This window comes from Hyaena hyaena, unplaced genomic scaffold, assembly GCF_003009895.1.
Source record: "Hyaena hyaena isolate Hyena2069 unplaced genomic scaffold, ASM300989v1 scaffold_270, whole genome shotgun sequence".
NCBI classification, from domain to species: Eukaryota; Metazoa; Chordata; class Mammalia; order Carnivora; family Hyaenidae; genus Hyaena; species Hyaena hyaena.
The window spans coordinates 1,051,625-1,079,293 of NW_024080901.1; the positions used below are offsets into that span (position 1 = coordinate 1,051,625).

A 27,669-nucleotide genomic window follows, 5' to 3' on the forward strand; every position below is an offset into this window, starting at 1 on the left:
GTTTATTCCAAAAGAATCAATATTTGAAAATTAAAAATATAATCCACAAAACAACTCTGCAACAAACAGCAAACAGTAACACATACTGTAGACCTTAGGAGCCCCTAGGTGGCTCAGTCAGTTAAGTGTCCAACTCTTGATTACGGCTCAGGTTATAATTTCACAGTTCATGAGTTAGAGCCCTGTGTCGGGCTCTGTGCCAACAATATGGAGCTGGCTTGAGATTCTCTCTCTGACTCTCCTCTTTTATTTAAAAATAAACTTTTAGAAAAATTGTTTAAATATTAAAAAATTAATTTTTGAAATTTTAATTTAAAAAACACTGTAGACATTAAATCTAACTACATCAATAATCACTTTGAACATCAATGGTATAGATGCACCAATCAAAAGACAGAGGTTGTCAAAGTAGATCAAACAAGACCCAACCATATGCCATCTACAAGAAACATACTTGAAAGAGACACTAAATAAATAAATAAATGGACACATACAGATTAAAAGTAAACAGATGGGGAAAGGTATACCATACTAACAATTATCAAAAGAAAGCAGGAGTAGCTATATTTTCAGACAAAGCAGATGTCTAGGCAAGAAAAGTTATTAGAGATAAAGAAGGGCATTACTGTGGAGCCTGGGTGGCTCAGTCGGTTAAGCGTCTGACTTCAGCTCAGGTCATGATCTCACGGTTCCTGAGTTGAAGCCCCACATCGGGCTCTATGCTGACAGCTCAGAGCCTGTAGCCTGCTTTTGATTTTGTGTCTCCGCCCCTCTCTCTCTGCCCCTTCCCCACTAGTGCTCGTGCGCTCTCTCTCTCAAAATTAAACATTAAAATGTTTTTAAAAAACAGAAGGGCATTACATAATGTTAACAGAGTCAATTTTCTTTTTAAATTTCTTAATGTTTATTTTTGAATGAGAAAGAGCATGTGCGCGTGTGTGCAGGTGCCAGTGGTGGAGGGGCAGACAAAGAGAGTAAATAAGACAGAATCTGAATGAAGCAGGCTTCAAGCTCGGAGCTGTCAGCACAGAGCCCAACATGGAGTTCGAACCCACGAACCATGATATCATGACCTGAGCCAAAGTCAGATGCTTAACTGAGCCACCCACGGGCCCCAACAGAGTCAATTTTCAAAGACATAACAATCCCTAACATGTATGTACCTAACAACAGTGTTAATCTACTTGAAGCAAAAACTAATAAAATTCCAAGAGTAAATAGAAGAACCTGTTTTAATAGTTGGAGACTATAACATTCCTGTATTAGAAATGGTCCATGACAGTGGGCAGAAAATCACTGAGAACAAAGGTGAACTCAATAATACCATCAATCAACTGGAGATAATGGACATCTACGACCACTTTATCCAACAACAGAAAAATACACATTTTTCTCAAGCTCACATGGAACAATCACTAAGACAGACTACGTTCTGGGCCATAAAACACTTTAACAAATTTACAGAAACAGAAATCACACAAAGTCTGCTCTCAGACCACAAAAGGATTAAAATAGAAACTGTAACAGAAAGATAAGCTAGAAATCAACAGGTGGAAAATTCCAAAATACATGGAAGATTAAAACACCTCTAAATAACAAATGGATCAATGAAGAAACCTCAAAATAAATTTAAAAATATTTTGAACAGGGGCGCCTGGGTGGCTCAGTCGGTTAAGTGACCAACTTCGGCTTAGGTCATGATCTCACAGTTCGTGGGTTCGAGCCCCGTGTCGGGCTCTGTGCTGACAGCCAGCTTAGAGCCTGGAGCCTGCTCCAGATTCTGTATCTCCCTCACTCTCTGACCCTCCCCCGCTCACACTCTCTCTCTCTCTCGCTCTCTCTCTCAAAGAAATAAATGAAACATAAAAGAATTTTTTTTAAATAAAAAAATAAAAATACTTTGAACTAAATAAAAATGAATGCACAACTTGCCAAATTTGAGAGATATAGTGAAAGCAGTGTACACAGGGAAATTTACAGCATTAAAAGCATGTATAAAAAAAGATCTAAAATACATCATCTAAGCTTCTATTTTAGGAAGCTAAAAAAAGAGCAGTTCAAAACTAAAGCAGAAGAAAGAAGTAACACAAATTAGAGCATAAATCAATGAAACTGAATAGGGAATCAAAAAAGAAAGATCAACAAAACCAAAATCTGGTTCTTTAAAAGACTGATATAATCCATAAGCCTCCAGCCAGGCTAATTAAAAAGAGGGAAGATATGGGAGTGCCTGGATAGTTCAGTCGGTTAAAGCATCCAACTCTTGGTGTCGGCTCAGTTCATCTCACAGTTCATGAGATGAAGCCCTGCAGCAGGCTCCACGCTGACAGCATGGAGCCTGCTTGGGATTCTCTCTTCCTCTCAAAATAAACAAACAGAAAAAAAAAAAAAAAAGCAGGGGAAGACACAAATTACTAGTATCATAAATGAAAAAGGAACATCACTACAGATCACATAGATATTAAAAGGAGAATAAATACTATTAACAATTCCATATCCAAATTTAATAACCCAGATGAAATAAATGGATCACTTCCTTGAAAGATACAAACTGCCAAAACTTACACAAAAAGAAACAGACGATCTAAATAAGCCTCTATTAAGGAAAGTGAATCAATATTTACTTTCCAAAACAGAAAACACCAAGCCCAAATGGGTTCACTAGTGAATTCAACCAAATTTATGAAAGAAATTGTATCAATTCTTTATTATCTCTTTCAGAAGACAGAAGCATTCTATGAGACCAACATCACCCTAGTATCAAACCAGATAGAGACATCTGTTAACAAACTGAATCCAACAGTGTTTAAGAATTATGCACCATGGCCAAATGGGATTTGTCCCAGCTTTGCAGGGCTGGTTCAACATTCAATAATCAATTAATGTAATCCATTTCATCAATAGGCTGAAAAAGAAAAGTCATACAATCATATTGATAGAGGCAGAAAACGCACTTGATAAAATTCAACTCCTATTCAAGATTTTTTAAACTTAGTAAACTAGGAATACTAGGGAACTCTCTAAACTTTATAAAGAGCATCTACAAAAATCTAAAGCCAACATTATATATAATGGTAAGAAATTGAATCTTTTTCACTGGGATCAGGTAGAAGGGAGAAATGACCTCTCATCATTCCTTTTCAACAATGCACTGGAAATTCTAGCTAACTCAATAAAACAAGAGAAGGAAAAAAGAGAGCTATAGATTGGGAAGGAAGCAATAAAACTTTGTTCAGAGATGATATGATCACTTACACATAAAATCCAAAATAATCCACCAAAAAAACCCTGCAACTAAGAAGCAATTATACTATCAGCAGAATACAAGATTAATACAAAAAGGCCAATTGCTTTCCAATATGCCAATAATAAAAAAGTGGGATTTGAAATTAAAAGCACAATACCACTTAAATTAGCATGCCCCAAAACATAATACTTAGCTGTAAGGCTAACAAAATATGCACAAGAGCTATGAGGAAAACTACAAAACTCCAATAAACGTAATCAAAGTAGAACTAAATATCATGGATAGCACAACTCAATATTGTCAAGTTCCCAATTCTTCTCAACATTATCTACAAATTCAATGCAATTGCAATCAAAATCTCAGCAAGTTATTTTGTAGATGGTGAGAAACAGATTCTAAAGTTTATGTGGAGAGCCCAAAGACCCAGAATAGCCACAATATTTATGAAGAACAAATCTGGAGGACTGAAACCATCCAACTTTGAGATTACTTATAAAGCTACAGTAATCAAGTCAGTGTGGTGTTGGCAAACGAACAGAAATATCAGTGTAAATGAAAGAGAACCCAGAATAGAGCCACATTAAGATAATTAGTTGATCTATGAAGAAGGAGCAAATGCAATCAATGTAAGAAAAGTTAAGTCTTCTCAAAAAAATGGTGCCGAAACAATTGAACATGCAACAAAATGACTCGACACAAACCTCACAACCTTCAAAAAATTAATTCAAAATTTACTATAGTGGAAAACTATAAAACTCCTACGAGATAACCTTGAGTATGATAATGACTTTTTACATACACCCAAGGCACAATCAGTGAAAGAACTGATTAGCTGGACTTCATTAAAATTAAGAACTTCTGCTCTGCAAAAGACAATGTCAAGAAAATTGTCAAAACAATCCAGACTGGGAGAAAATATTTGCAAGACACATCTGATAAAGGACTGTATCCAAAATATACAAAGAACTCTTAAAGTCATTAAAAAGAAAACAAACTCAATTAAAAAATGGGCCAATGGGCACCTGGATGGCTCAGTCAGTTAAGCAGCTAAATTCATCCCAGGTCATGATCTTGTGGTTCATGAGTTCAAGCCCTGTATAGGGCTCTCTGCTGTCAGCACAGAGCCCACTTTGGAACCTCTGTCCCCCCTCCGCTTGTTTAAAAAAAGAAGAAGAAAATAAAAAAATGGGCCAAAAGAGGGGAGGAGGGTTTCAGGATGGGCAAAATGGGCGAATAGGAGTAGGAGATACAGGTCTCCTATTGTGGAATGAATAAATCACAGGAATAAAAGGCACAGCACAGGGAATAGTCAACAGTACCATAACAGCATTGTATGGGGATACACAGTAGCTACACTTGTTGTGAGCATAACAGGCTTGTAGAATCACTATGTTACACACCTGAAACTAATATGACACTAGGTGTCAACACTTCTAGAATTTTTTTTTTAAAAAGGAAGGAGCCTGGGCATCTCAGTTGAGCATCCCAACTCATGAAATCAGCTCAGGTGGTAATCTCATGGTCCTAAGATCAAGCCCCATGTCCAGCTCTACCCTGAGCATGGACACTGCTTAAGATTCTCTCTCTCCCCCTCTCTCACACGTGTGTGCGCACTCTCTCTCAAAATGAACATTAAAAGGGGGGGGGGGCAAAGACTTTAACAGACACCTCCCCAAAGAAGATACAGAGAAAACAAATAAGCATGTGAAAAGATGCTCCACATCATCAGGGATATGCAAATTAAAACAATGAGATACACCCTTATTAAAAGAGCTAAAATCTGGAATGCTGAAAACATCAACTGCTGGAGAGGATGTAGAACAAGAATTCTCACTTATTGCTAGTGGGAACACAAAACGGTTTGGTTTGGGATTTCTTACAAAACTACACATTCTGTTACCATACAGCAACTGCACGCCTTGGTATTTAACTTGGTATTTAAGGAGTTAAAAACTTACATCCACATGAACATCTACACACAAATGTTTATAGCAGCTTTAACTGCCAAAAATTGGGAACAACTAAGATGTCCTTCAGTCAGTGAATGGATAACTTACGGTGCTTCTAGACCCTGGAACATTAACTTCCCAAAGAAGGAATGAGCTATCAAGCCATGAAAAAAACCCACAAAACTTAAATGCATAATACTAACTGAAAGCAGCAAATCTGAAGAAGCTACTTATTTCAAGTATACTTTTCTTTTTAATTCATGTAATTAAAGTTTATTTGAGCACAAAATACTTTCTCTGTCTAAAAAATTAGCAGTAGCAGCAGTACTTTCTGGCCAAGGAGGGCAGACCTCTCCAGAATATTAAAGCCCGGTGCATAGCGTCCCACTTCCTCTGTGGATATATACCTATGCATGGTGGCTAGCGCCCCTTTACCAGAGTATCTCTGTCTCTCTCATGATGGTTTTTTTTAGGGAGAGGAAGAGGGGACTTGGGTGAAGATCTGGGATGATTCTGAGTGGGCTAAACCATTAGGATGTACCTCAAAGAAAGCCAGTCTCCCAGGTATTGCTCTACTGCATGCATCCACCAAGGCACTTCTCTGGAAAAGGCAAAACTATGGGGACAGTAAAAAGATCAGTAGTTACTAAGAGTCTTTTGGGGGAGGCAGGTTTAAAGGATGAACAGGTGGAGCACAGAATTTTATGGCACTGAAAATACTCCCTATGATAATGATAATGTATACATGTCATTATATGTCTGTCCAAACCCACAAATTATATACAACAGCAAGAGTGAATCATACTATATATATGAACTTTGGGTGATTTTGCTGTGTCAATGTAGGTTTACCAATTGTAACAAATATACCACTCTATTGGGAGATATTGATACAGGTGGAAGCTATGCACACACGTGGGAGTAGAAGGTATATAGGAAATCTGTGTACTTTCCTCTCAACTTTGTTGTGAACCTAAAACTGCCTTTTAAAAAAAGTCTTTAAAAAAATAAGTAAATACTTTGCATAGTTGGGAAAAAAAAGTCAATTTCATTGAGATATAATTGGCATAACATTGTATAAATTCAAGGTGTACACCATAATAACTTGACTTCTATGTACTGGGAAAGGATTACCACAATAAGTCCAGTTAACTTCCATCACTTAATAGAGATACAAAACAAAGGTTCTTTTCCTCGTGATGACAACTCATCACATGAGAACTGATGAAAACTTTTTCCTTCTGATGATTTATGCTCAACAACTTAAAAAAAAAAACTAGTTAACAGTTGTTAACTATAGTCATCATTTTGTACATTAAATCCTCAGTACTGGAAGTTTGTACCTTTTGACCACTTCTCTAAGTCCGCAACCCTCACCTCACTTCCTGCCTCAGATAACCACAAATCTGATCTCTTTGTTTAAGATTCCACATATAAGTGAGATCATACAGTATCTGTCTTTCTCTGACTTATCTCACTTAGCATAATGCCCTCAAGGTCCATACACGTTGTCACACAGTGCCAATGTCCTTGATTTTTATGGCTGAATAATATTCCATTATATACACGTGTACTACTATTTCTTTATCCATTCATTGTCAATGGATCTTGGGCTTTTTCAATGTCATGGCTATTATAAATAATGCTAAGAACATATGGGTGCAGTTTTTTGGTACTTTTTTCTTTTTTAAGTTTTTACATACACTGTAATATTAATCTCATGTGTACAATATAGTGATTCCACACTTCCATAAAAAACCTGGTGCTCATCACAAGTGCACTCCTTAATCCCCATTACTTATTTCACATATCCCTCTACCCATCTCCCCTCTAACATTGTTTCCTTCAGATATATTCCTAGAAGTGGAACGATGAGTGATGTTGAGCACCTTTTCATGTACCTGTTGGCATTTGTATATCTTCTTTGGGAAAATGTCTATTCAGGTCCTTTGCCCATTTTTAACTGGATTTGGGGGTTTTGGTAATGAATTGTAGGAGTTCTTTATATATTTTGGATATTAATCCCTTATAAGACTTACAAGTATTTAATAAAGTCTTTAAATATTTTTTCAGTATAAGGAAAACATAATACATACACTACAAACCAAATTCTGTTGACCCAGCCTATATACCTACCTGACTGGCACTTTCCTGCTGTCATAAAAACCAAAGAACTGTAATTAACAAAACAAAAAAGTTACAATACAAAGGACCAATAAGACCAAAGAATTTCTTACATCACAAAAAGCACAAGCCACTGGGAAAAAACAACAAATGACTACATTACATTAAAAACTTCTGTTTAAGGGTCTCTTATGTGGCTCAATCTGTTAAGTGTCCAACTCCTGATTATGGCTCTGGTCATGATCAAACTGTCTGTGAGATCAAGCCCCTCATTGGGTTCTGCACACAACACAGAGCTTGTGTCTCTTTGGACTCTGCTTGGAGTCTCTTTCTTTCTCTCTCTCTCTCTCTCTCTCTCACCCCCCCACCCCCGCCCGTCCACCACTTGCGTGCATGCCCTTTCAAAATAAATAAAAATTTCTGTTCGAAAATTATTCATTAGAAGATTAGCAATAATTTCATAAGATATATGCCCAATCCATAAATTCTACCAAAGTTTACTATCCAGAGTATATAAAGAACCTCAACATTCCAAGAGAAAAACAAAATAGGCAGAAGATATGAATGAACAATCAAGAACAGAAACACATCACACAAAAACAAAAGCACAAAAAGAAACTCATAGTGTATTTTGTTTACTTTACTCAAGAGTCCCAAACTTAGGGAACAGGGATTTAGCTCTAGGTTGGCACTCAATATTTTTTGAATGTTCATGAATAATGAGCATTAAAAAAAATTTTTTTTGTATATGTGCTGCCAAAGTGAGCACTAAAAAAATGTTTAATGTTTATTTCTGAGAGAAGGAGAGAGAAAAAAAGGGAGAGAGAGTGTGTGGTAGTGGGGGAGGGGCACAGACAGAGGGAGACAGAGAATCTGAAGCAGGCTCCTTGCTATCAGTGTGAAGCCTGACAAGTAAGGCTGGATCTCATGAACCATGAGATCATGAGCCAGAGTCAGATGCTCAATGGACTGAGCCATCCAGGCACCCAGGATGCCTAGATTAAATTAAAATATTAAATTAAATATTAATAAAATATCAAATTAAATATTAATATTAAAATATTAAATATATAATTAAAATATATATTTTTTAATTCAGCAATAAAGATACTCAATCTCACTATAGATCAGAGTATTATTAAGTTAAAACCACCATCTGATAACCCCATTGAATGGCAAAAACTAAACTATCAAACATTATAAAGTGGGTGATGATGTATATAAACTGGAAAATTTAAGAACTGTTAAACCAGTCCGGAGATCAACTTGACAATCTACATGAAGCTGGAATTGCACATGACCCAATAATTCCATCACTAAGGGACACACTAGATGAGGTGTCAGTGAGGTATGGACCAGCTAAATCTGGACTGCTGCCCGTTTTTATGAGACCCAAGAGCTAAGATGCCTTTAACATTTTTAAATGGTTGGGGGGGGGAGACCAAAAAATGTTTCATAACACATAAAAATGATAAATATTCAAATTTGAGTGTCCATCAAGTTTTACTGGCACACAGCCACATTCATTTACTTATGTCTCATCTCTGACTGCCTTCTTGCTAAAATAGCAGCACTGAGTAAATGCAACAGGGAGTGTTCAGACTGCAAAGTGTAAAACATTTACTATCTGGCCCTTTAAACAGAAAGTTTGCTGACCTCTGCCCTAGAGAAACACACGTGCACAAGGAAATGTACTTTTAAAGATTTCAAGGCAGCAATATAAAACATACAAAGGTATACATAGTAGCAATGTATATAATAATATGAAAGTGGATACAACCTAAATTTCTACAAACAGGGGAATGTATAAACTGTAGTATATGCATGCTATGAGACACTAATTGACGAAGAAAATAAAAGTACAACCATTCTTATCAACGTTAATCCCTCAAATGATGCTCTAGGAACGAAAAGAAAGTTGCAGAAAAATACAGAACATAACTCATATTCTAAAACATGTAAAATAACTTACACACACACACTCACATTTAGAGATAAATACATAAAAAGTAAACTGCAAAGAAATGCATGAGAATAATAACTACCAAATTAAGGATGGTAGCTAACCCTGGAAGTAGGAGGATGCAAAAATGACAAGAGTTTACCCCTGCTTCAACTATGCTGGTAATGTTTTCTTTCGGCTAGTAAGTAGAACATGAGTTTTTGCTACACTATTCTTTTATTTCTCATAGACATAAAATATTTCCTAATAACTTTTAAACTATCACTATAAGGTTTCACAATAATGAAAAATAGGATAATTTTTTTAAAAGGATCACTGCGACAGAACTCCTGCAACTGAGAAATATAAAACCAGTAAAAGAAAACATAAAGAGGAATTTAATGTGAATGTCAGAAAATCTTGATAAAGCAATTTCAGGTAGCTCTGTAGCACTACTGCCCCAGTCTTTCTTCACAATCTGTCAGGATTCTCCAAAGACAGTCTACTGGAGCCCCAAGCCACCATGCTACAGGTATCCTGCTGAAGAGACCAGATGAAGAGGCCTTTACACTACATGGAGAGAAGGGCCCACCCCTCCACATCTACCAGAGTCAAGACATTTGAATGAAGCCACCTTGGAACCTCCAGACCGGCCAAACTACCACTGAATAACTCTCACAGATGCTACATGAAGCAGAAAAATCACCCAGCCGAGGTGATTTTCTCAAATCCCGAATCTATAAAGTCTTTGTACTTTTGAACAGAAAACAGATCAAAAGATTATCCAAGACTATCTCAAGATGTTTATACATGTTACATATAATTATATCATATATAATATAGCCTTGAGAGTGATATTAAATTAGATTCCTCAGGAGCCACTAAAACCACATATTCTTTGCGTCAGGATCCAGCTTCTGTTCAGTGTTCTCTTTATCTACTTCTTCATTCCATTCAGTGGATTTCTATGGACCTTTTGGCAGGATACTTGTATATAATTAGTTCTGTCCAAGTTCATCATCAGGCAGCTGTTTGGTGCTGTTAGTGTTTCTGAAAGTTCTTTGATCTTCTATAGAACAGAAATATCAAGTGGTAGTATCTTATACCAAAGTAATGCAGGCGATTCTATCTTTACACAGAATACACAATCTCTAAAAACTCACTTATCCCAAGCTGATGCACACAAACTTTCAAAGCCAGGAAATGAACAACTTGAAAATGACTGTAAGAGACAAAGAGTCCAATGTTCCTTCTGTTCCAAAGAAAGGTGATAAGATCATCAGAGTCAGAGAGGAAATTCAGTATCCAGGGAAGTGGACCAATGACATTTTAATTCTGAACGTGAAATGCGTAAGTCAACAGGGAAAAAATCTGACAGTAAACTTAAATTTGAAGATAAACTTGAAAAACAGGTAAAGCTTGTAAATGGTGAAGACAAAGGAGACCCAAGAGTTGGTACTCAAACTGTGAAGGAAATGCTGATGAAGATTCTCAAACTTAATTGCTATTATGACAAAACTAAATCATTCTTTGATAAAAATCTCCTATGATGGTATTAGAGAATGTAAACCAACCTAGGCCAAAGAAAGAAGATCAAATGTGGAAACATTTGGAATCCCACATCATCCAAACAGTGGTCACAGAAGTTATAGAGGCAGAGTCAACAGAGGTCATGATGGTGAAGAGGTAGTATCTTCACCATGTTTTCACGATTTAGTGGCAGATTCAAACATAGGTGGTCATGGGGTAGAATGTTTGCATATTTTTGAATGAGGAAACAAAGTTATTACATAGTCTACAAACAGGTCTCAAGAAATTTCTAGCTCTTCATGTCCTGAAACCTTTTGGTTTCAATCTTTGCAAAAAATGAAATGAATTTACTGTATACTAGACACACACACACACACACACACAGTTGTTCTCCCTACTCTATTTTAAAGACTATAATGTAGTGACTGTGAGAGAGGGGGGAAAATACTAAAAATCAAACATGAAATATATCTGAAATAGCCAAAAAAACTCCAAAGGCAAGATCAGAATATGGTCTGTTGCACTGCTACTCAAGCCTGTAGCTTCAAATGCATCAAGGTAACTTGTTAACATGGGACAATGCAGAATGTCTAAATGTCTCCATTTGTCCCCAATGATTGTCCCAAATTTAGCAATTAAAGTCCTGTATCCTCAGGAGACAAGAGATCCTAATTTTTGGTGATGGATGCAGAAAATTATGTAAGTAAAAAACCTAAGATAATCCAAAGAATAGGGCTGAAGCAAAACTATTTTTAGTGTCAAATAGATAACTGCATGCATAGATTCCGTACTTGCGGTCTTGTTTTTTTTTTGTTGCTGTTGTTAGCTGATGTTGGCAACCATAATTTGCAGTTCACAATAACAGATTACCATCCATTGTTTCATCATTCCAAGCAATAGGACTTTAGGTTGTAATCATGATCATTAATAGTCTGCTGTCTCATTTTGTATATTAACAGCTGTGTTTTGTATTAAGATCGTGTTAGTTTAATTTTTAATACAGTAAATAATGTGACCATGTTTTCTAAGAGTGCAGGTAATGAAAACGAGAAAGACTACAATTAACAACTCCAGCATGACCCAGACATCACTAAATGAAAGAAAAAAGGAAAGAAAACTTTCTAACATTCTTCTTTTCTTCTTATTTACGCTTACCTGGATTCAGAAATTCTTGAATCAGTCCCTGATCAAAGAGAAGTCAAACCAATGACTGTTTATGTTGCTCTTTATACCTGTGAAACAAATTACAAATTGTGTGGCCTACTTTGTTCTGTCTTCTGTAACTTCCCAAACTGCCAAGAAATTAGAAACTTTTGGGTCTTGTAACAACTGTCATTTTCAAGTTTAAGCAATATTATAGCTTTGCTGAAAGAACTAAAAATATATATACCAGGTAAATGAGAGAGGAAAGGTGGCTGTGTAGATTAAAGAGGGCTGCAAATTCTTTGCCACTCTTTGCATTTAATGGCGGTCTACTTCCCTCCCCTTGAATCTGGGCTGATTCTGTGATCTTTTTTGCCAACAAATGTGGAGAAGTGACAGGGTAATTCCTGAAGTTAAGCTTTAAGAGATCTGTGGCTCCTGCTCTTGCCCTCTTAGAGTGCTGCTGCTTCAATAACTGATAATTCCCCATGATTCCCTATTATTTTTCCTTCTCTTGTCTAGCCCCCCTCTCAAAGAGAAAGTAGGAAAGAGGAAGAGTGGGGAAGCAAAAGGATAAGGAAAGGAGGAGACAAGGAAATGCTGAAGGAAGTTAAAGTTATATGTCAGGTCTCAATCTCCAGTTCTGATTTTCCCACCAATTTGTTTTAGATCACTTAACCCCTCTACAACTCTTGATTTCTTCAACTACTCACACAGTTTTGTAATGGCAACAGAAACAATCAACCTATAGAAGTGTAGGCATGTAGACTATGTAATTTCAATGCCTCCTTCCGCTCTGACTACACCAAAGAACCTATAGTATCAAGAACAATCAGATAACGGGCACCTGGTTGGCTCAGTCAGTAGAGCATGTAACTCTTGATCTCAGAGTTGTGAGTTTGAGCCCCACAATGGGTATAGAGATTACCTGATGATAATAATAAAATAAAATAGGAGTGCCTGGGTGGCTGAGTCAGTTAAGCGTCTGGCTTCGGCTTAGGTCATGATCTCACGGTTTGTGGGTTCAAGCACTGCATCAGGCTCTGTGCTGATAGCTAGCTGAGAGCCTGCAGCCTGTCTTTGGATTCTGTGTCTCCCTCTTTTTCCGTCCCTCTCCTGCTCACGCTGCCCCCCTCTCTCTCAAAAATAAATAAAACATTAAAAAAAATAAAATAAAATCCAATAAAACCCAACAATCAGCTAATACCTAGAACAAGAAAGGAAGTGAAAAATAAAAACTAGAATTCAAATAAAAACAAAGGCAATATGAAAGAAAAAAAGCAAGAAAAGAAGTTTTGGTTTTTTTCCCTCTTCTCTGAATAGTAAGAAAATCAATATAATAATACCAACTAACACATAGTGCTTGGGATTATATGCCTGGAATTGTTCTAAAAATTAAACATATTAACATATTTAATGTTCACAGAAAATTTATGAGGAACTCCAATTACCATCCTTGGTTCACAGTATGAAAACATAAAGAGGTTAAGTAATCTATACAAGGTCACACAATTATTAAGTGGTAGAGCCAAATGTTGAACCTAGGCAATACAGCTTCTGAATTCGTGCTCCCATTGCATTTCTAATGAAAATACCTTCTATTCTAAGTGACATTCTACTTTGCTGCTCCTTGTGAGTACATGAAATCAACTCAACTGAGATGAAACCCAGGAAATAAACACACTTAAGCAAGGAGTAAATAATGAATGATACTGTGATACAGTTTGTAAGAGTAGTGCTATTTAAAGAAAAAGGAACAGGGCTAAGTGGTAACTTTGTGGTGTTTTCCACTTAGCCGGTAGAAACTAAAGACCCTGCTCATATTCATCGAATGAATGCCAATCATTTATAGGAAATTGTGCTTTAGTTCAAGAGATCCTGTGAAGTATTTATTTACAGTTCTCAGTAAAACTGACAAACTGATTGGGTTCTGAATTACATTTTATATGTAAAATAAAAGTATGGTTAAGGGGAAACCGGTAACATTTTTCATTTGGAGACTTAATACATTTTGCCGGTATAGAGAGTAACAGCACAATAGTTCAGCATCAGGTTATTCCAGCTAGTGGTCAAAATCCACAAAAAAAGTTGGACCCAAAGTCAAAAGGGAAACAAAGTAGCTATGTATGAATATGCGTGTACACAAAAAGTAAAGGCAGAAAAAATGGGAGTAAATATTGGTGAAACAATTAGTTGGTAGGAAAAAGAAAAAAAGGGAGGAGAGGGAAGCTAGATGTAAGTGCAGTATAAAAAAGGAGAAACAAATGAAAGAGCAAGCAGATTTGTTAAAGGTTCCAAGGGGGAGAAAAAGGAGGAGGTATTAAAAGGAGGAGGAGGAGGGGAAACAAGAACAAACTAGTTACCATCACCTCTGCCCTAACTTATCTCTCTGATCATCTTTTGCTCTTCTTTAAAGCATCCTCTTCCATGTGGTAGCCAATGACCTTTTCGGGAACAAATCCGATAAAGTTAACTCCATTTTCATCTTGTACCACTCTCCTTGCCAACACCATACTGTCCTTTTAGTTCCCTAAACATGCCACGCTCTATTTTATTTCCTCAGCTTGGAAATGCCTTCCCACCTTTCCTTCTACTCACCCTTCAAAATGCCCCAATTACATTAAATTCTTGTTATTATGAATAATTTCTTTTGTTGTACCTGACAGTTGTAATTCTACATTTACAAGTGTGATTATTTGACCACTGACTCTTCTCACTCAACTGGAAGAGAGAAACCACTTTTTCCCCTTCATCACTATGCCTCTCAGCATAGTACCTATTAACACTGCATTTCCTCAAGGAATACCTGGTGAATGAATGAAGGAAAAGAGAATCCTGCCATGCCATTATCACAAGTAGAAAGGGTATAAAACAACCTTAAGTGAACAGAAGAGAAAGAAACAAAGAGAGAGAAAAAATTCAAAACAAATTGTGGCCTAATTAAATTCTAACAATTTCAGTGTGATATTATACTAAAAAATTAAGTACAATAGTAACCAGTAGCTCTCCTTTTTCCTTATGAAGTCAGAAAAGGAAACAAAACTAACATTTTACTTCATTATAAGGAAATAAAACAGTCTCATTAGTCTAGAGGTAGGATTTTCACTTTGGAAATAAACATAATTTAGAACATGACTGACAAATAGGCATCTCAAACTTAATTTAACCAAAGCAGAACTATTAACTTCTCATTCCTCTACGACCAGTCTCATCCATATCAGTAAATGGAATTAACACCCAATACCTCCAACCAAAACCCTGGGGGTCATCTATGATCCCTCCCATTCTCTGGTCCTCAATACACAATTTATCAAGAAGCCCTGTAAGCTTCTACATCCAAACAGATCTTCAATCTATCCACTCTTCCAATCTCCAATGCTACCATTCTAATCCAAAATCGTCTTTTGGTTTTACTGAAGTAGAATTAACATACAATGTTATATTAGTTTCAGGTGTGCAACATATTGATTTAACAATTCTGTACATTACTCAATGCTCACCACTTTAAGGGTAGTCACCATCTGTTACCACAAAACATTATTACAGTATTACTGACTATATTCCCTATGCTCTACTTTACACTTCTATGGATTATTTTATAACTGGATTTTGTACCTCTTAACATCCTGTATTTATCTACTCTAACCCCTCATTTTAAACTACTCCAATATTCTTTTTTTTTTAATGTTTTATTTATTTTTGAGAGGGAGGGAGAGAGAGAGAGAGAGAGACCGCGTGAGCAGAGGAGGGTCACAGAGGAAGGGAGACACAGAATCCAAAGACAGGCTCCAGGCTCTGAGCTGCCAGCACAGAGCCCAACGCGGGGCTGGAACCCACAAACTGTGAGATCATGACCTGAGCCGAAGTCAGACACTTAACCAACTGAGCCACCCAGGCGCCCCTAAACTACTCCAATATTGTAACTCATGTCTCTGCTTCTACTATTCCTCTTCTCTAATTCATTCTACACAAAGTGACTTTTTAAAAAGATAAAATCATGGTGCCACTCCTTGGCGCCAAACTCTTTAATGACTTCCAACTTCTTACAATAAAATAAAAATACATCATCTTGCATATTAGATCTGCTGCCTCCCTATCATTCTCTCCTTTCCTTGCTACATTTCAGCCATAATGACCTTTTTGTTTCACAGATGGAACCACATATCATCTCAAAACTTTACAGGCATCACCCTCTTTGCCATACTCTGAAGTGTCTCATGGTTAAGATGTTACCTTAACTCAGGTGTCACCTCCTCAGGAGGGCCTTTATAAAAAGCAGTTTATATAAAGTGGCTTTTCCACTCCTTTATTGCTCTGTATATTCCTGTCTCTTTCACACTATCATCTTGTTTATTTCATTAACAACAAATTGTTTCGAGAGTAAGAAATACAGTGGTGAAAAAACAAAGTCACTATTTTCATGGAGCTTATATTTTAGTAAGATTGAAAAAAATTATCAAGTGATAAGTGTTATTATGAAAAATAAAACATAATAAGGGAATACCATGGGTTTGAATATGTGGCAGCAGGACATTTTAAGTAGGTCATCAGGTCTGAGCAGACCTGAATAAAGTGAAAAAGGAAACTATGTGAAAACCATGGAGTAAAATTATTCTAGGGGTGCATGGGTGGGCTCAGTTGGTTAAGTGTCGGACTTCAGCTCGTCATGATCTTAATTTCATGGGTTCAAGCCCTGTGTCATGCTCTGTGCTGACAACTCAAAGCCTAGAGCCTGCTTCGGATTCTGGGTCTCCCTATCTCTCTGCTCTTCCCCTGTGCAGGTTCTGTCTCTCTCTCTCTCTCTCTCAAAAATAAACAAACATTAAAATTTTTAATTATTCTAAACAGATTTTTACTGATTTATTAACTCAGTACAATATATGAAAATGAGATATGAGAAACTGAAATCCTTGCTTTCTTTCATGCTCATATTCTAAACAAGTTATGATTTGCTTTCCTTATGAGTGCTGCAGACAAGGTGAAACTCAAATTTATTCTAACTGTACATTCAGAGAACCTTATGTTAGATCCAACTAAAAGTGATAGTTTGAAATTCACAATCAGCCCAATATTTGTTGGCTTTATTTACGCTCTTTCCTTCCCCTCTATGTTCATCTAGTTAGAACTTAAACTGAATCAGAAGCCTGTGGAAGTCCAAGAGTTACCAAAGTACAAAAATATAATCAATCATCTGTATACTGAATGAACTAAGCATCAGTAACAGTAAGCCATCTTTGGAGGTTCCAATATCAAAACAAAAAATAACAGCACACAACACCACCTGTAACACAAGCTGCACCATTCTTGGCCTCTAATAGGTATCTATTCTGCCCAAACAAGAATGGAGGTAGAACAGAGGTAATAATGAATGAAAGAAAAACTTAAAAGCTTTCCACATCTTCTTACTAGCAATCTCATACAAAACTCTCATCACTTTTAAATAAAGGCTGGCTTGCATAGCTATGTAAGTTTTTTTTTGTTTTTGTTTTGCTTTGCTATACTTAAGGAAGAATTAAGAAAAGATTTCTGTCCCTATCCACCTCTATTAGGCCCTATTTGTTCATTAGAGTAATACTAAGGAGCTACTGTAGTCCAGGCACTGTGGTTCCAGGTGCTGTTAATAAAATCGTAAACAAGTCAATATCTAGCCCTCTACACCCTCTTATAGAATACCTATACCACAGTTAATATATATTTTCTTAATTGAGAAACTTTTCTAATCAATTATTTTTTTAAAAAAGATTGCTTATCTTGTATATGAAAATCACCTTTTTGTTAAATCATCCCGAGTGGTTGATTTTTTTTTTTAACAATTACCGCACAGTAGGCTCATTTTTCTTAAGATATTTAATAAACACTTTATATTTAATTTGGGGTAAACATTGAACCCATACTCAAACTGAGCGATGCGAACACTCAAGTTCCTGGTCCACAATCACAGTGAATGTCCGTATTTTGAGGGTCCTTATTTATATGGGCAAAGAACCAATATTGTTACCCATTACCACCATTCCCAACAATAACATACAGCTTTTCTTAAGACTTAGTCCACTTAGAACAAATGTCTAACTTTCCCTCACAAGTGAATAAAAACGGAACCACTCAAACTTTGTTAGCTCTGGTGACCATCCCCAAATTGACAGTGTGTATATCTCGTTCTATATTTTCAGATAAATTATGTTATAAAACATCTTTAGCTAAACATTTCGTAAGAACATCAGATATGGCCAGACTTAATCTGAACCCTGGCTGCAAAAGGAAGCCTGGAGCTCTGCGAAACAGAAAGAGCAGAGGCTATATAATAAACCTACCCAAGTAAAACCACCGATCCCCTCCCTACTTAGATTGGCCCCCAATTTCACCCAATTTAGCAATCTGAAACTTTCCATGAACACCAAACAAGATCTGATCGCCATCCGCTCTCATCCTTAGGCCACCATCAAAAAATTTAAAATGTCAAAGACGCAACGCATGCACTCTCAAAGGACACCCACTAACTGCAGCTCGCAGCTGTATCCACCGGCGCCCTCTCGGCCTTGTCCGCCCCCAGCCGAGCTCCGCGCACCGGCAGACTCGAACCCAGCGCGCTCGCAGCACATTCCCTCCCCGCCATCTCCCGGGCAGCCCCCGCCCCCCTCCAGTACTTCTGCCGCCCCCCCAAACCCACCCTGTGCGAATAACTGAATATCCGCAGACCAGGGGGCCACACTTTCCTGCATTTCCCCACCCCACCCCCTGCAAGGGCAGAAATAGGTGTACCTTCCAGAAAAGTAATCTCCCCTGCGCTGCCGCCGCTCTTGCCAGCCGCCATCTTCCTCCTCCCACGCCGCCTCCTTCTTAATCCATGGCCCACACCACCGCCGCGCTCGCCGGGATGAGGGGCCGCGCCGCAGGAGGGTAGCCGCCGCAGGGTTGCGGGCCTGGAACTCGGCCGTCAAGGGGGCGGCGCTCCCACGGCCAGATGGGCCTACACAAAAGCAGGCCAGGCGCTCCCGGGCCTATCCGCGGGCTGGCGGGTGGCAAGGCCCGCGGCCTGGACTTCTCCTCAGGCCCCGTTGGGGGAACGCGAGCGGCGGCGGCGGCGACGGCGCTTCCCGGGCCCGGTTCCTCTCGGCCCACGACTCCCCATCCACCGCCTACCCAGGCCGCCTGAGACGCTTTCTCCAGCCGCGGGCCCCAGGAAGAGAGGTTGAAGGCGAGCGCACACACACACCTCCCTTCGTCCCGGGCCGTAAAATGGCCGCAGCCGCCGCGCCGGGGCGGCGAGGTCTCCGCGACCGTCAGGCGCCCCCAGGCCTTTCGCTCCCTCTGCAGCCGCCGCCGCCGCTACGGCCGTCCGCCCACCCCGCCCAGGCGTGAATGCATCAGCGGAGGCCTTTGCGACTGTCCATGTGGACAGGGGTGGGTCTCCTCTGCCACCGCCTCGCGTCCGTCGCCACAGCAGCTCCAGCCGCCGCCGCTGCCGCTCCTCCCCCACGGGCGCTGGAGCGGCCGCCTGGCTCCCGCCCCCACCCCGACGCCGCCGCCCCCAGCGCCGCTCCCCCTCAAGAGCCCGGGCTCGGCTCGCGGGCAGAGCGGTCTGCGGCGCCGCACGGAGCACCGACTCGAGGCTGCCGACGCCGTGGCTCTCGGGAGAGCCGGCCCTGCGCGGCGCCGACTCGGCCGGGACACGTTTCGTCCAGAATCTCCACCGCCGAGCGCCCCATGGCAGACCTGGTGTGTGAGCGCCTCTAAGCCAGGCTGGTGATGAGTTTGGGTTCTGTGGCGCCAGTTGCCTAGAAAAAAAAATGTTAAAAGTTCTTTCCTTTGACGAGGCCTTAGAATTTAAACCATAGCCAAATGAAGAGGGAAGGTAGAGTGAAGTAGTGCAATCACATGTTTACAAAATGATTTGTGGTCTTCATTTCAGAAGAAGCTTTCAAAATAATTTATCAATGAAGATTCTACAGTACATTTTGGATGACAATGTAAAAAAAAAATCCTGTCCTATGGGCCTGAGACTTCAAAAACCATACACTGCCTTACAAGCCAGGCATTATAATTAATTGTAGATTAGTACACCATGTTTAATTTATTTTTACTTTTTCTTTGGCTTTTTAAAATTCTAGAAGTAAGACATTTATTAATGAAAGTCTGGAATACAGGAAAGGAAAGAAGTTATACATAGCTCCACCACCAAAACTCAATTTTTAGGTGTGTAGTCTTCTAAGCGAACATTTTTCTTAACTCCCTCACTATTCCTCTAAAAAACGAAAATTTCTGCTATGTATCGTTGAAAATTCAACAGCCACTAAAATGATGCAGAAAAGGTATGATTAAAGTGCAATCTTTGAGGAATGAACTGCTCTAATTAGTTTAATTGTCCTGTTAGCCAAGGCATAGGCAGAAAATCTTTTCCTTTAAAACTTCTTTTAAAATCTTATCCTAACATGAATAATCTTTCCTGATTTAGTAAAAGTAAATATAATGAATATTACTTATTTGTTGTTTTTGTTGCTTGAGGATTTTCAATGATCCAGTTGAGATGCTCTATGACATAAAGAGCGTGTGCCAGTGACAGTATAATACTGAGGTGTGTAAATAACAGGTAGATGTGGGTGACTGGACTCATTTGTACAGACTCCAAAATGCAGTTTTAGAAGATAATCTCTGATTTAAAAATGATGCATACTGGCTTTGAAAATGAAAAAAGGTGCAGGAAGTCAAGGAATGTGGGTGGCCTCTGGAAGCCAGAAAAAGCAAGGACACGGATTCTCTGTTACAGCTTCCAGAAAGCAAAATGAACACTTGATTTTAACTCAGTGAAACAAAATGTCAGACCTCTGACCTTACAAAACTTAAGATAATAAATTTTTGTAAAGTTGCTAAATTAATGGTACTTTGTTGCAGCAGCCGCAGAACACTAATAATATACATCAGTGGAAAACAAGGTGGAGTTACATAAAAGACATCTTTTGAGCAGTCTGAGGTAGGATCTTTAAGACATAGTTCATTGTTTTGTGTTATGAATTTTAGCTATTCTCTATGGGAACATATAATTCCAACATTTAAAATGTGGCATCAAAATCACTTGGAAAGGCTTGTTAAAACAGATTGTTCTACCCCACCCCTAGAGTTTCTGATTCGGTGGGTATGGAGTGCACCTGAAAATTTGCATTTTTAATAAGTTCCCAAGGTGTTACAGCATTGCTGCCAAATAGGGGACCACATTATGAAAACCACTAGATTAAACAATCTCTAAATTCCTTTCCTTTCAGCTTAATTCCATGAGTCTGCAATTATTAGTGAAATGATCAGTTTCCATATTAAAGTATAAGATTAAAGATATTTGCAGAAATCACTACTCTTCCTGTGAACATTTTCTTTTTTTTCTATTATTATTATTTTTTAAATAGTTTATTGTCAAATTAGTTTCCACATAACACCCAGTGCTCATCCCCACAAGTGCCCTCCTCCATGCCCATCTCCCCCCTCCCACCAACATCCATCAGTCCTCAGTTTTTTTGTCAGCATTCAAGAGTCTCTCATGGTTTGCCTCTCTCCCTTTCCCCCACCATTTCCCCCCTTCTTCTCCCCCTTGTTCCTCCGTCAAGTTCCTCCTAATCCTCCCCTGTGAACATTTTCAATTAAAAAACTTATAGAATCATGTGACCCTTTAGGTATTCTGGCCTAGAAAAGTTCAGATTGAGGACATGTCCTCGGAAATATAGATATATTTAGTATATGTGTAAGTATATATTTAATATATTTACAAATGTAGCCCTTTTTTTATGTGTACATTTTGAATGACACCCAGGGATGTTACTGAGAATGCTTTTAAATGTTAGAAAGACAAAATGTTAGAATTATAAATCCAATTATCTGAGTTATTTAGTCAGTTTTTATTACAAGTCTAGCCTGTTTTTACTGCTTAAATTTACCAAATTCTATTGGATTTGCTAACTTGTCATATTTAATACAGTGTAATTATGGCATAGAAGATAAATATAATAGAGAAAAATTAGACTAAAGTTTGAATGTATGTATAATTACAATAGATAAAATAAGTTACTTTGTTTTTCTAATTATTCCATTAAAGAAAATTTGGAAAAAAGGAAAAACGAAGCAGAGACCTGCCACCCAAAATTCTGATTCTAATTCTAATGCCCTCTCTTCTCTAATAGCCTTTTACTCACTTGGTCTGGTCATTCAGTACCAAGTTTAAACCCTGGACCTGGTCTTCTGAACTCAGTAATGCAAACATCCCATCTCCATCCACAATGGCCAGTTGACCAAAGGACCGACATCTGCAAGGCTTCCCAATCATCCTACGCAAACAGAATTCAGAGGAAACAGGGTGGAGACTGACTGCAGGATCTTTTGGAGGATCCAAGAGAATGAGACCCTCCCCAAAGCTTCTCTTCTGCTGAGATTCCTTTGCTTAATACATAGTATTGCCATCCACCAGTTTCACAAACTAGAAACCTAGGAATCACTCTAGACTTGCTTTTTTAATTAAATTTACATCATTGAATATATCTTGAGCTTTTTTTTAAGTTTATTTATTTTGAAAGAGACAGTACAAGTGGGGAAGGGTTAGAGAGAGGGAGAGAGAGAGAATCCCAAGCAGGCTCAGCACTGCCAGCGTGGAGCCCAGTGCAGGACTGAACCACAAAACCATGAGATCATGACCTGAGCCAAAACCAAGAGCCAGATGCTTAACCAACTGAGCCACCCATGCACCACATGTCCTTGAATATATCTTGAATCTATTCACATTTTTTCCAATTCCAATTAGTCTACCTTAGTCTTAGCCAGGATCACCTCTCAGCCATACTACTGTAATAACAGCTTGAAACAGACCATTCCATGGTCCCTCCTCTAATCCATTTGTCACACAAAAGCTATAATGATCTTAAAAAATAAAAAATCAGATCAAACCACTCAAAGGTTTCCTATTGCTCTTAGGATAAACTCCTAAATCTTTAATCCATCTACTGGGCCCTCCCTACCTACTTCACTGAGCCTCAACTTAACAGCATTTTCACCTTCTCGGTTAAGCTCCAACCATTTTGTACTTCTTTCAGTTCCACAAATGCTTCATCTTCTTTTCTACTTTAAAGCCTTTGAACATGTTTTATCCTCCATCTGCAATGGATTTTTTGTCTAAATAGAGACTTGCATCAGTAGGTTAATACATATCTGCTGAATAAAACAACACATTTAAAATAATCTTTGTCAAGGAAAATTCAGAATTGTAGAATTCTAGAACCTTGATTCCTTAGTAACCATCTAATTCAGTCTTCTCAGAAGTCCAGAAAATGTCTTTGTCCAAAGTAACATTGTGGTAGAAAGCTATGATAAATGCCCTAAAAAGGATCAGCAACCCACATATGAACCTAGGGCCTGGGTTTGAAGATTACAATGCTGAAAGAACTTGAGCTCTTTTGAGGAGGCCAGTAACTGACAGAAGGAAGACTTGAGTTGGTAATAGATACATAATAACAAAGCTTCCTCTTTGTATTTGGCTACAAAATCTTCTTCTGTATCACAGCTGTTATTTCCTCTATTTTAGCCAAATTTAAAATTCTTCATATAAACTATAGTTGACCCTTGACCAACATGGACATGGGTTTGAATTGCATGGTTCCACTTATACATGGAATTCTTTCAGTACACAGAACTATAAATGTATTTTCTCTTCCTTATGATATTAAATAGCATTTCCTTTTCTCTGGCTTATTTTATTGTAAGAATATAGTATGTAAGGGGCGCCTGGGTGGCTTAGTCGGTTAAGCATCCGACTTTCGCTTAGGTCATGATCTCGCGGTTCGTGGATTCAGGCCCCGCATCGGGCTCTGTGCTGGCTGCCAGCTCAGAGCCTGGAGCCTGTTTCGGTCTGTGACTCCCTCTCTCTCTGACCCTCCCCTGCTCACGCTGTCTCTCTCTCTCTCCTAGAAATAAATAAAACATTTAAAAAAAAAAGAATATAGTATGTAAAACATATACAAAATATGTGTTAATTGTGTTATCAGCAAGACTTTGGTCAACAGGTAAGTTTTAGTTATATGCAGATTTTTGATTGTGTGGGGGATTGGTTCCTTAGAATCAAGGACCCCTGATTTGTTCAAGAGTCAACTGTATTTGAATAAACTGATTCATAGTTTATGATGGTAGAGCTTAATAATTATTAAAAAATAATCCAGTTTTAATACATACATTTCTTTGAAAATGCAATTATCAATCTTGTTCCTTTAAACCTAAAAAGTACAACATAGGGGTGCCTGAGTAGCTCAGTCGGTTAAGCCTACAACTTTGCTCAAGTCATGATCTCATGGTTCATGAGTTTGAGCCCAGGTCAGGCTCTTTGCTGTCAGTGCAGAGCCATTTTGGATCCTCTGTCACCTTTTCTCTCTGTCCCTCATTTGCTCATTCTCTCTCTCTCTCTTTCAGAAATAAACATTAAAAAAAAAAAAAAGCATGGCATATAGTTAGTCCTTGACTAAATACAAGTTTCAGAAGACCATAGCAGATTCTGCAAATTATTTCTAGTTGATAGTTTTTGAAGGGCTAAGTGCATTTATGTCAGATAAATGAATATAATGAAATGAAAGTAATATATAAATTTCTGTTATAAGGATGTAAGTTTCTGTTTTTAACATAATTTCTACAATATAATATTCCACTTCACTTTCAACTTGTTTATTATCTTATTTTTGCTATTGTTTAATCCTACCATGCTTCATGCTCCTTTATTATTTTCAACTCTTTTAGCCCATGCTTTCTGTCCCTCTTCCATGTAGTAGATTTTTTCTAGAACTTCAGCAGGTAGTTCAGTGATTAAGTGAAGCTGAAACTAATATTTTTTAATGTCAATAAATATATCCTTAGAATAACAAATTTCTTGTAATGGTTCCTACCAGATACCTTTAGTATCAACATTTATGAATAAACAGTGAAGTTCTCAAGTGACTTTCCTACATCCTTGACACTTTTATTTTCATGGGTCCCTTCCACAAGAAGCACATTAAAACATTTTTAACTAGACTTACAGTACCATATATGAAGCTGTATTTTAAAAAAATTTTTAAGTTCATTTATATATTTTGGGGGAGGGGCTGAGAGAGAGGGAGAGAATTCCAAGCTGATAGCACAGAGCCCCATGTGGGTCTCGAACCCATGAATTGTGAGATCATAACCTGAGCAGAAATGAAGAGTCACACTCTCCACCAACTGAGCCATTTAGGCTCCCTGAAACTATATTTTTAATAAAAATGTTTAAGGTTAGCTTTTTTTTCCAAAACTGCTTTGGTCTAAAGAGACAATCCAGACTGGATTGTCATACATTTGTTATCATCATGTTAATTTTTTTCTTCTGATTTTAAAAGAAATAACATTAAAACATCTTTTCATAAGCCAAGTATCGTAGGCCACAGACACTGTGCTTCCTGTGCATAATGGATGTCAGCTGTGTAGATGACTGCTGGATCCTTTCATGTTCATTACTGGAAATTATCACATGAAAATTATATCTAGCTGAACTCTGAGGCAGTTGTTCTTAAACTTTAACATGCATAAGAATCAACTGGAGAACTTGTAAAACATTTTCCTGAGCCCCGTCTCAGACCATCTAATTCAGTAGGTCTGAGTGGGGCCCATAAATTTGCATTTCTAATAAGCTCAAAGGCAAGGGGATGTGCTGATCTGACAACCAGTTTAGGAACCAGTGCTTAGAATAATGTATCTAAATGTTTCATTTACACAAAGGCAGTGCTCTCAATATGATTTGCTAGGTATATTATCTACATCTCCTAATCAACATTTATTGACACATAGTAACAAAAACATCTATTGTTGTTTTTGTTTTAGAAGTGGAAACTGAGACCCAAAAGTTTGAAAACTTTTCCAAGATGATTCAGCTAGAAAAGTCTAAAGCTGGAACTTGAGCCCACATCCGTCTAGACTCTAAAGTTCATGCTCCCCTATATTCATTATCATATGGTAGTGATCCCAATGGTAAAGTATAATCATTGGCCTAGAAGCAAAATTTTAAACAAGAAATAATACATAAAAATGGTAGAGAAATATATTTATCTAGACCTTCACTGTTGTATTTGCCCTGTTAAAGACTGCTGATGGCCTTCTTTCTGGCTCTTTATTCCTCAGTTCTATCTCCAGTTAATAACAGCAAAAGAAATAAAGTAATGGCTTCCAACATAATTTTCTGAAAGTGCTATGCTGTAATGCTAACTTCCAACTAAAGCTGTTTGGGAGTTTTCATTTTTCATTAACTTCACTTTGCAATTTAAACTGCTTCATCTCTGAACAACTCAAACTTAAATCCCTGAAGCACCAAAAAAGTAAGAGTTAGCTTACACTCAGAGTTTTGAACTTTAAACACCTTCACCTTATGAGGTTCAAAATTTCATTTTATAACTAGCTTCCTCATTCATTTTCTTAGTATTCTCTCATTATAAACATAAACACATGACCTAATCACTTTATCTTTCTCCATCTACGTGTGTGTGTGTGTTTCTTACTGCTTTTCTTTCTTTGATTCTTATTCAAGAACATAGTCTAAAACAAATGTAGGCTATTTTCTTAGTTATATTTTTTAAGAAGATGCTTTGATGACCTCAAAGTTTACATACATTTGCCCCACCACCCTAGTGTAAAGGGGCATAGTGGTTTTCACCAATCACACAGACATAGTAAGTACAGAAAAATAGAAAGATAAAGAAATGATCAAATACATCATGGAGCATTCATTTAATGAAATGCTTTGCAGCTATTTAAACCAGTGAATTAGATGTTTGTACTGATCAGGAAAGTAGCCATGATTAATTTTTTAAAAATTATAGTTCATTTTCATAAAAATAAATTTATGAATATATACAGTAATCTGTGTAGCATAGGCTATTTCAGAGGAAAGGGGTTAGAGGGCTGACACGGAGGACTTTATCTTTGTTATGGAATTTTATAGATTTTGGATTATAGGTAACTTACTTTCTTAAGTTTTTTTCAGTATTTTCAAATAATTTCAAGCTAATAAATAAAGCTATGTTTTTTTAGATCTTTCTTGAGCCTTCAAAGTTTAACAGCATTGGGGCACCTGGGTGACTCAGTTGGTTAAAGACTCCGACCTCAGCAGGTCATGATCTCATGGTTCTTGAGTTCGAGTCCTGCATCTGACAGTACAGAGCCCACTCCAAATCCTCTGTCTCCCTCTCTCTCTACTCCTCCCTGACTTGCGCTCTCTACCTCTCAAAAATAAATAAACATTAAAAAAGTTCAACAGTATTATCTTACCATTTTCTTTTTTAAAAATGTCTTTTCTTGAAACAAAAATATGGTCATTGTGGACTTTCCCAGTTTATATTTATCCTCATCTGTCAGGCCTTTTCCCATCCTTAAAGTGTTTAAATTTTTAGTCATGAAAACCACACAAATTCAATAATCTTGAAACTGGGAAAACTAATTTATGTTTCAATTATGACAGTTCCAGATAATTGCAGTTGATTCTTTTATTTTCTATTTCTAGTATTTGGGTTGTATACATTAGTCTTGAAGCCACCATGGAATTCAGTGGAATCAAATGAAGTTGCTGGTTTTTTAAGTTAAAAATGGTCAGATATTAGGGAACCTGGGTGGCTCACTTGTTTGGGCCTCCGGGCTCAGGTCATGATCTCACGGTTTGTGAATTCGAGCCCCATATCAGGCTGTGCAGGGCCTGCTTCAAATTCTCCCTCTCTCTG

General features: G+C 37.9%; 1 protein-coding gene, 1 long non-coding RNA gene and 1 pseudogene across 7 annotated transcripts in view; 2 read left to right on the plus strand and 1 right to left on the minus strand.

The window, feature by feature from the left end:
• The window catches only part of SENP6 (SUMO specific peptidase 6), a 111,894-nt gene extending 92,930 nt beyond the window's left edge, over positions 1–18,964 (minus strand). For 4 of the 6 annotated variants that reach the window (XM_039245781.1, XM_039245780.1, XM_039245783.1 and 1 more), the window contains exon 1: positions 18,695–18,952. In XM_039245781.1, the coding sequence (XP_039101712.1) occupies positions 18,695–18,746 (52 nt within the window). In that variant the 5' untranslated portion in view covers positions 18,747–18,952. Of the gene's footprint in view, positions 1–18,694 lie in introns of all 6 variants that reach the window. The other 2 variants (XM_039245782.1, XM_039245784.1) reach the window with 2 other exon arrangements.
• LOC120240918 lies at positions 5,033–18,619 on the plus strand (annotated as a pseudogene).
• Positions 18,965–20,818: 1,854 nt separating the features above from the next.
• LOC120240908 lies at positions 20,819–22,448 on the plus strand. The gene is made up of 2 exons (XR_005530774.1): positions 20,819–20,903; positions 22,099–22,448. It is a non-coding gene; the product is annotated as an uncharacterized LOC120240908 (long non-coding RNA).
• Positions 22,449–27,669: the final 5,221 nt, after the last annotated feature.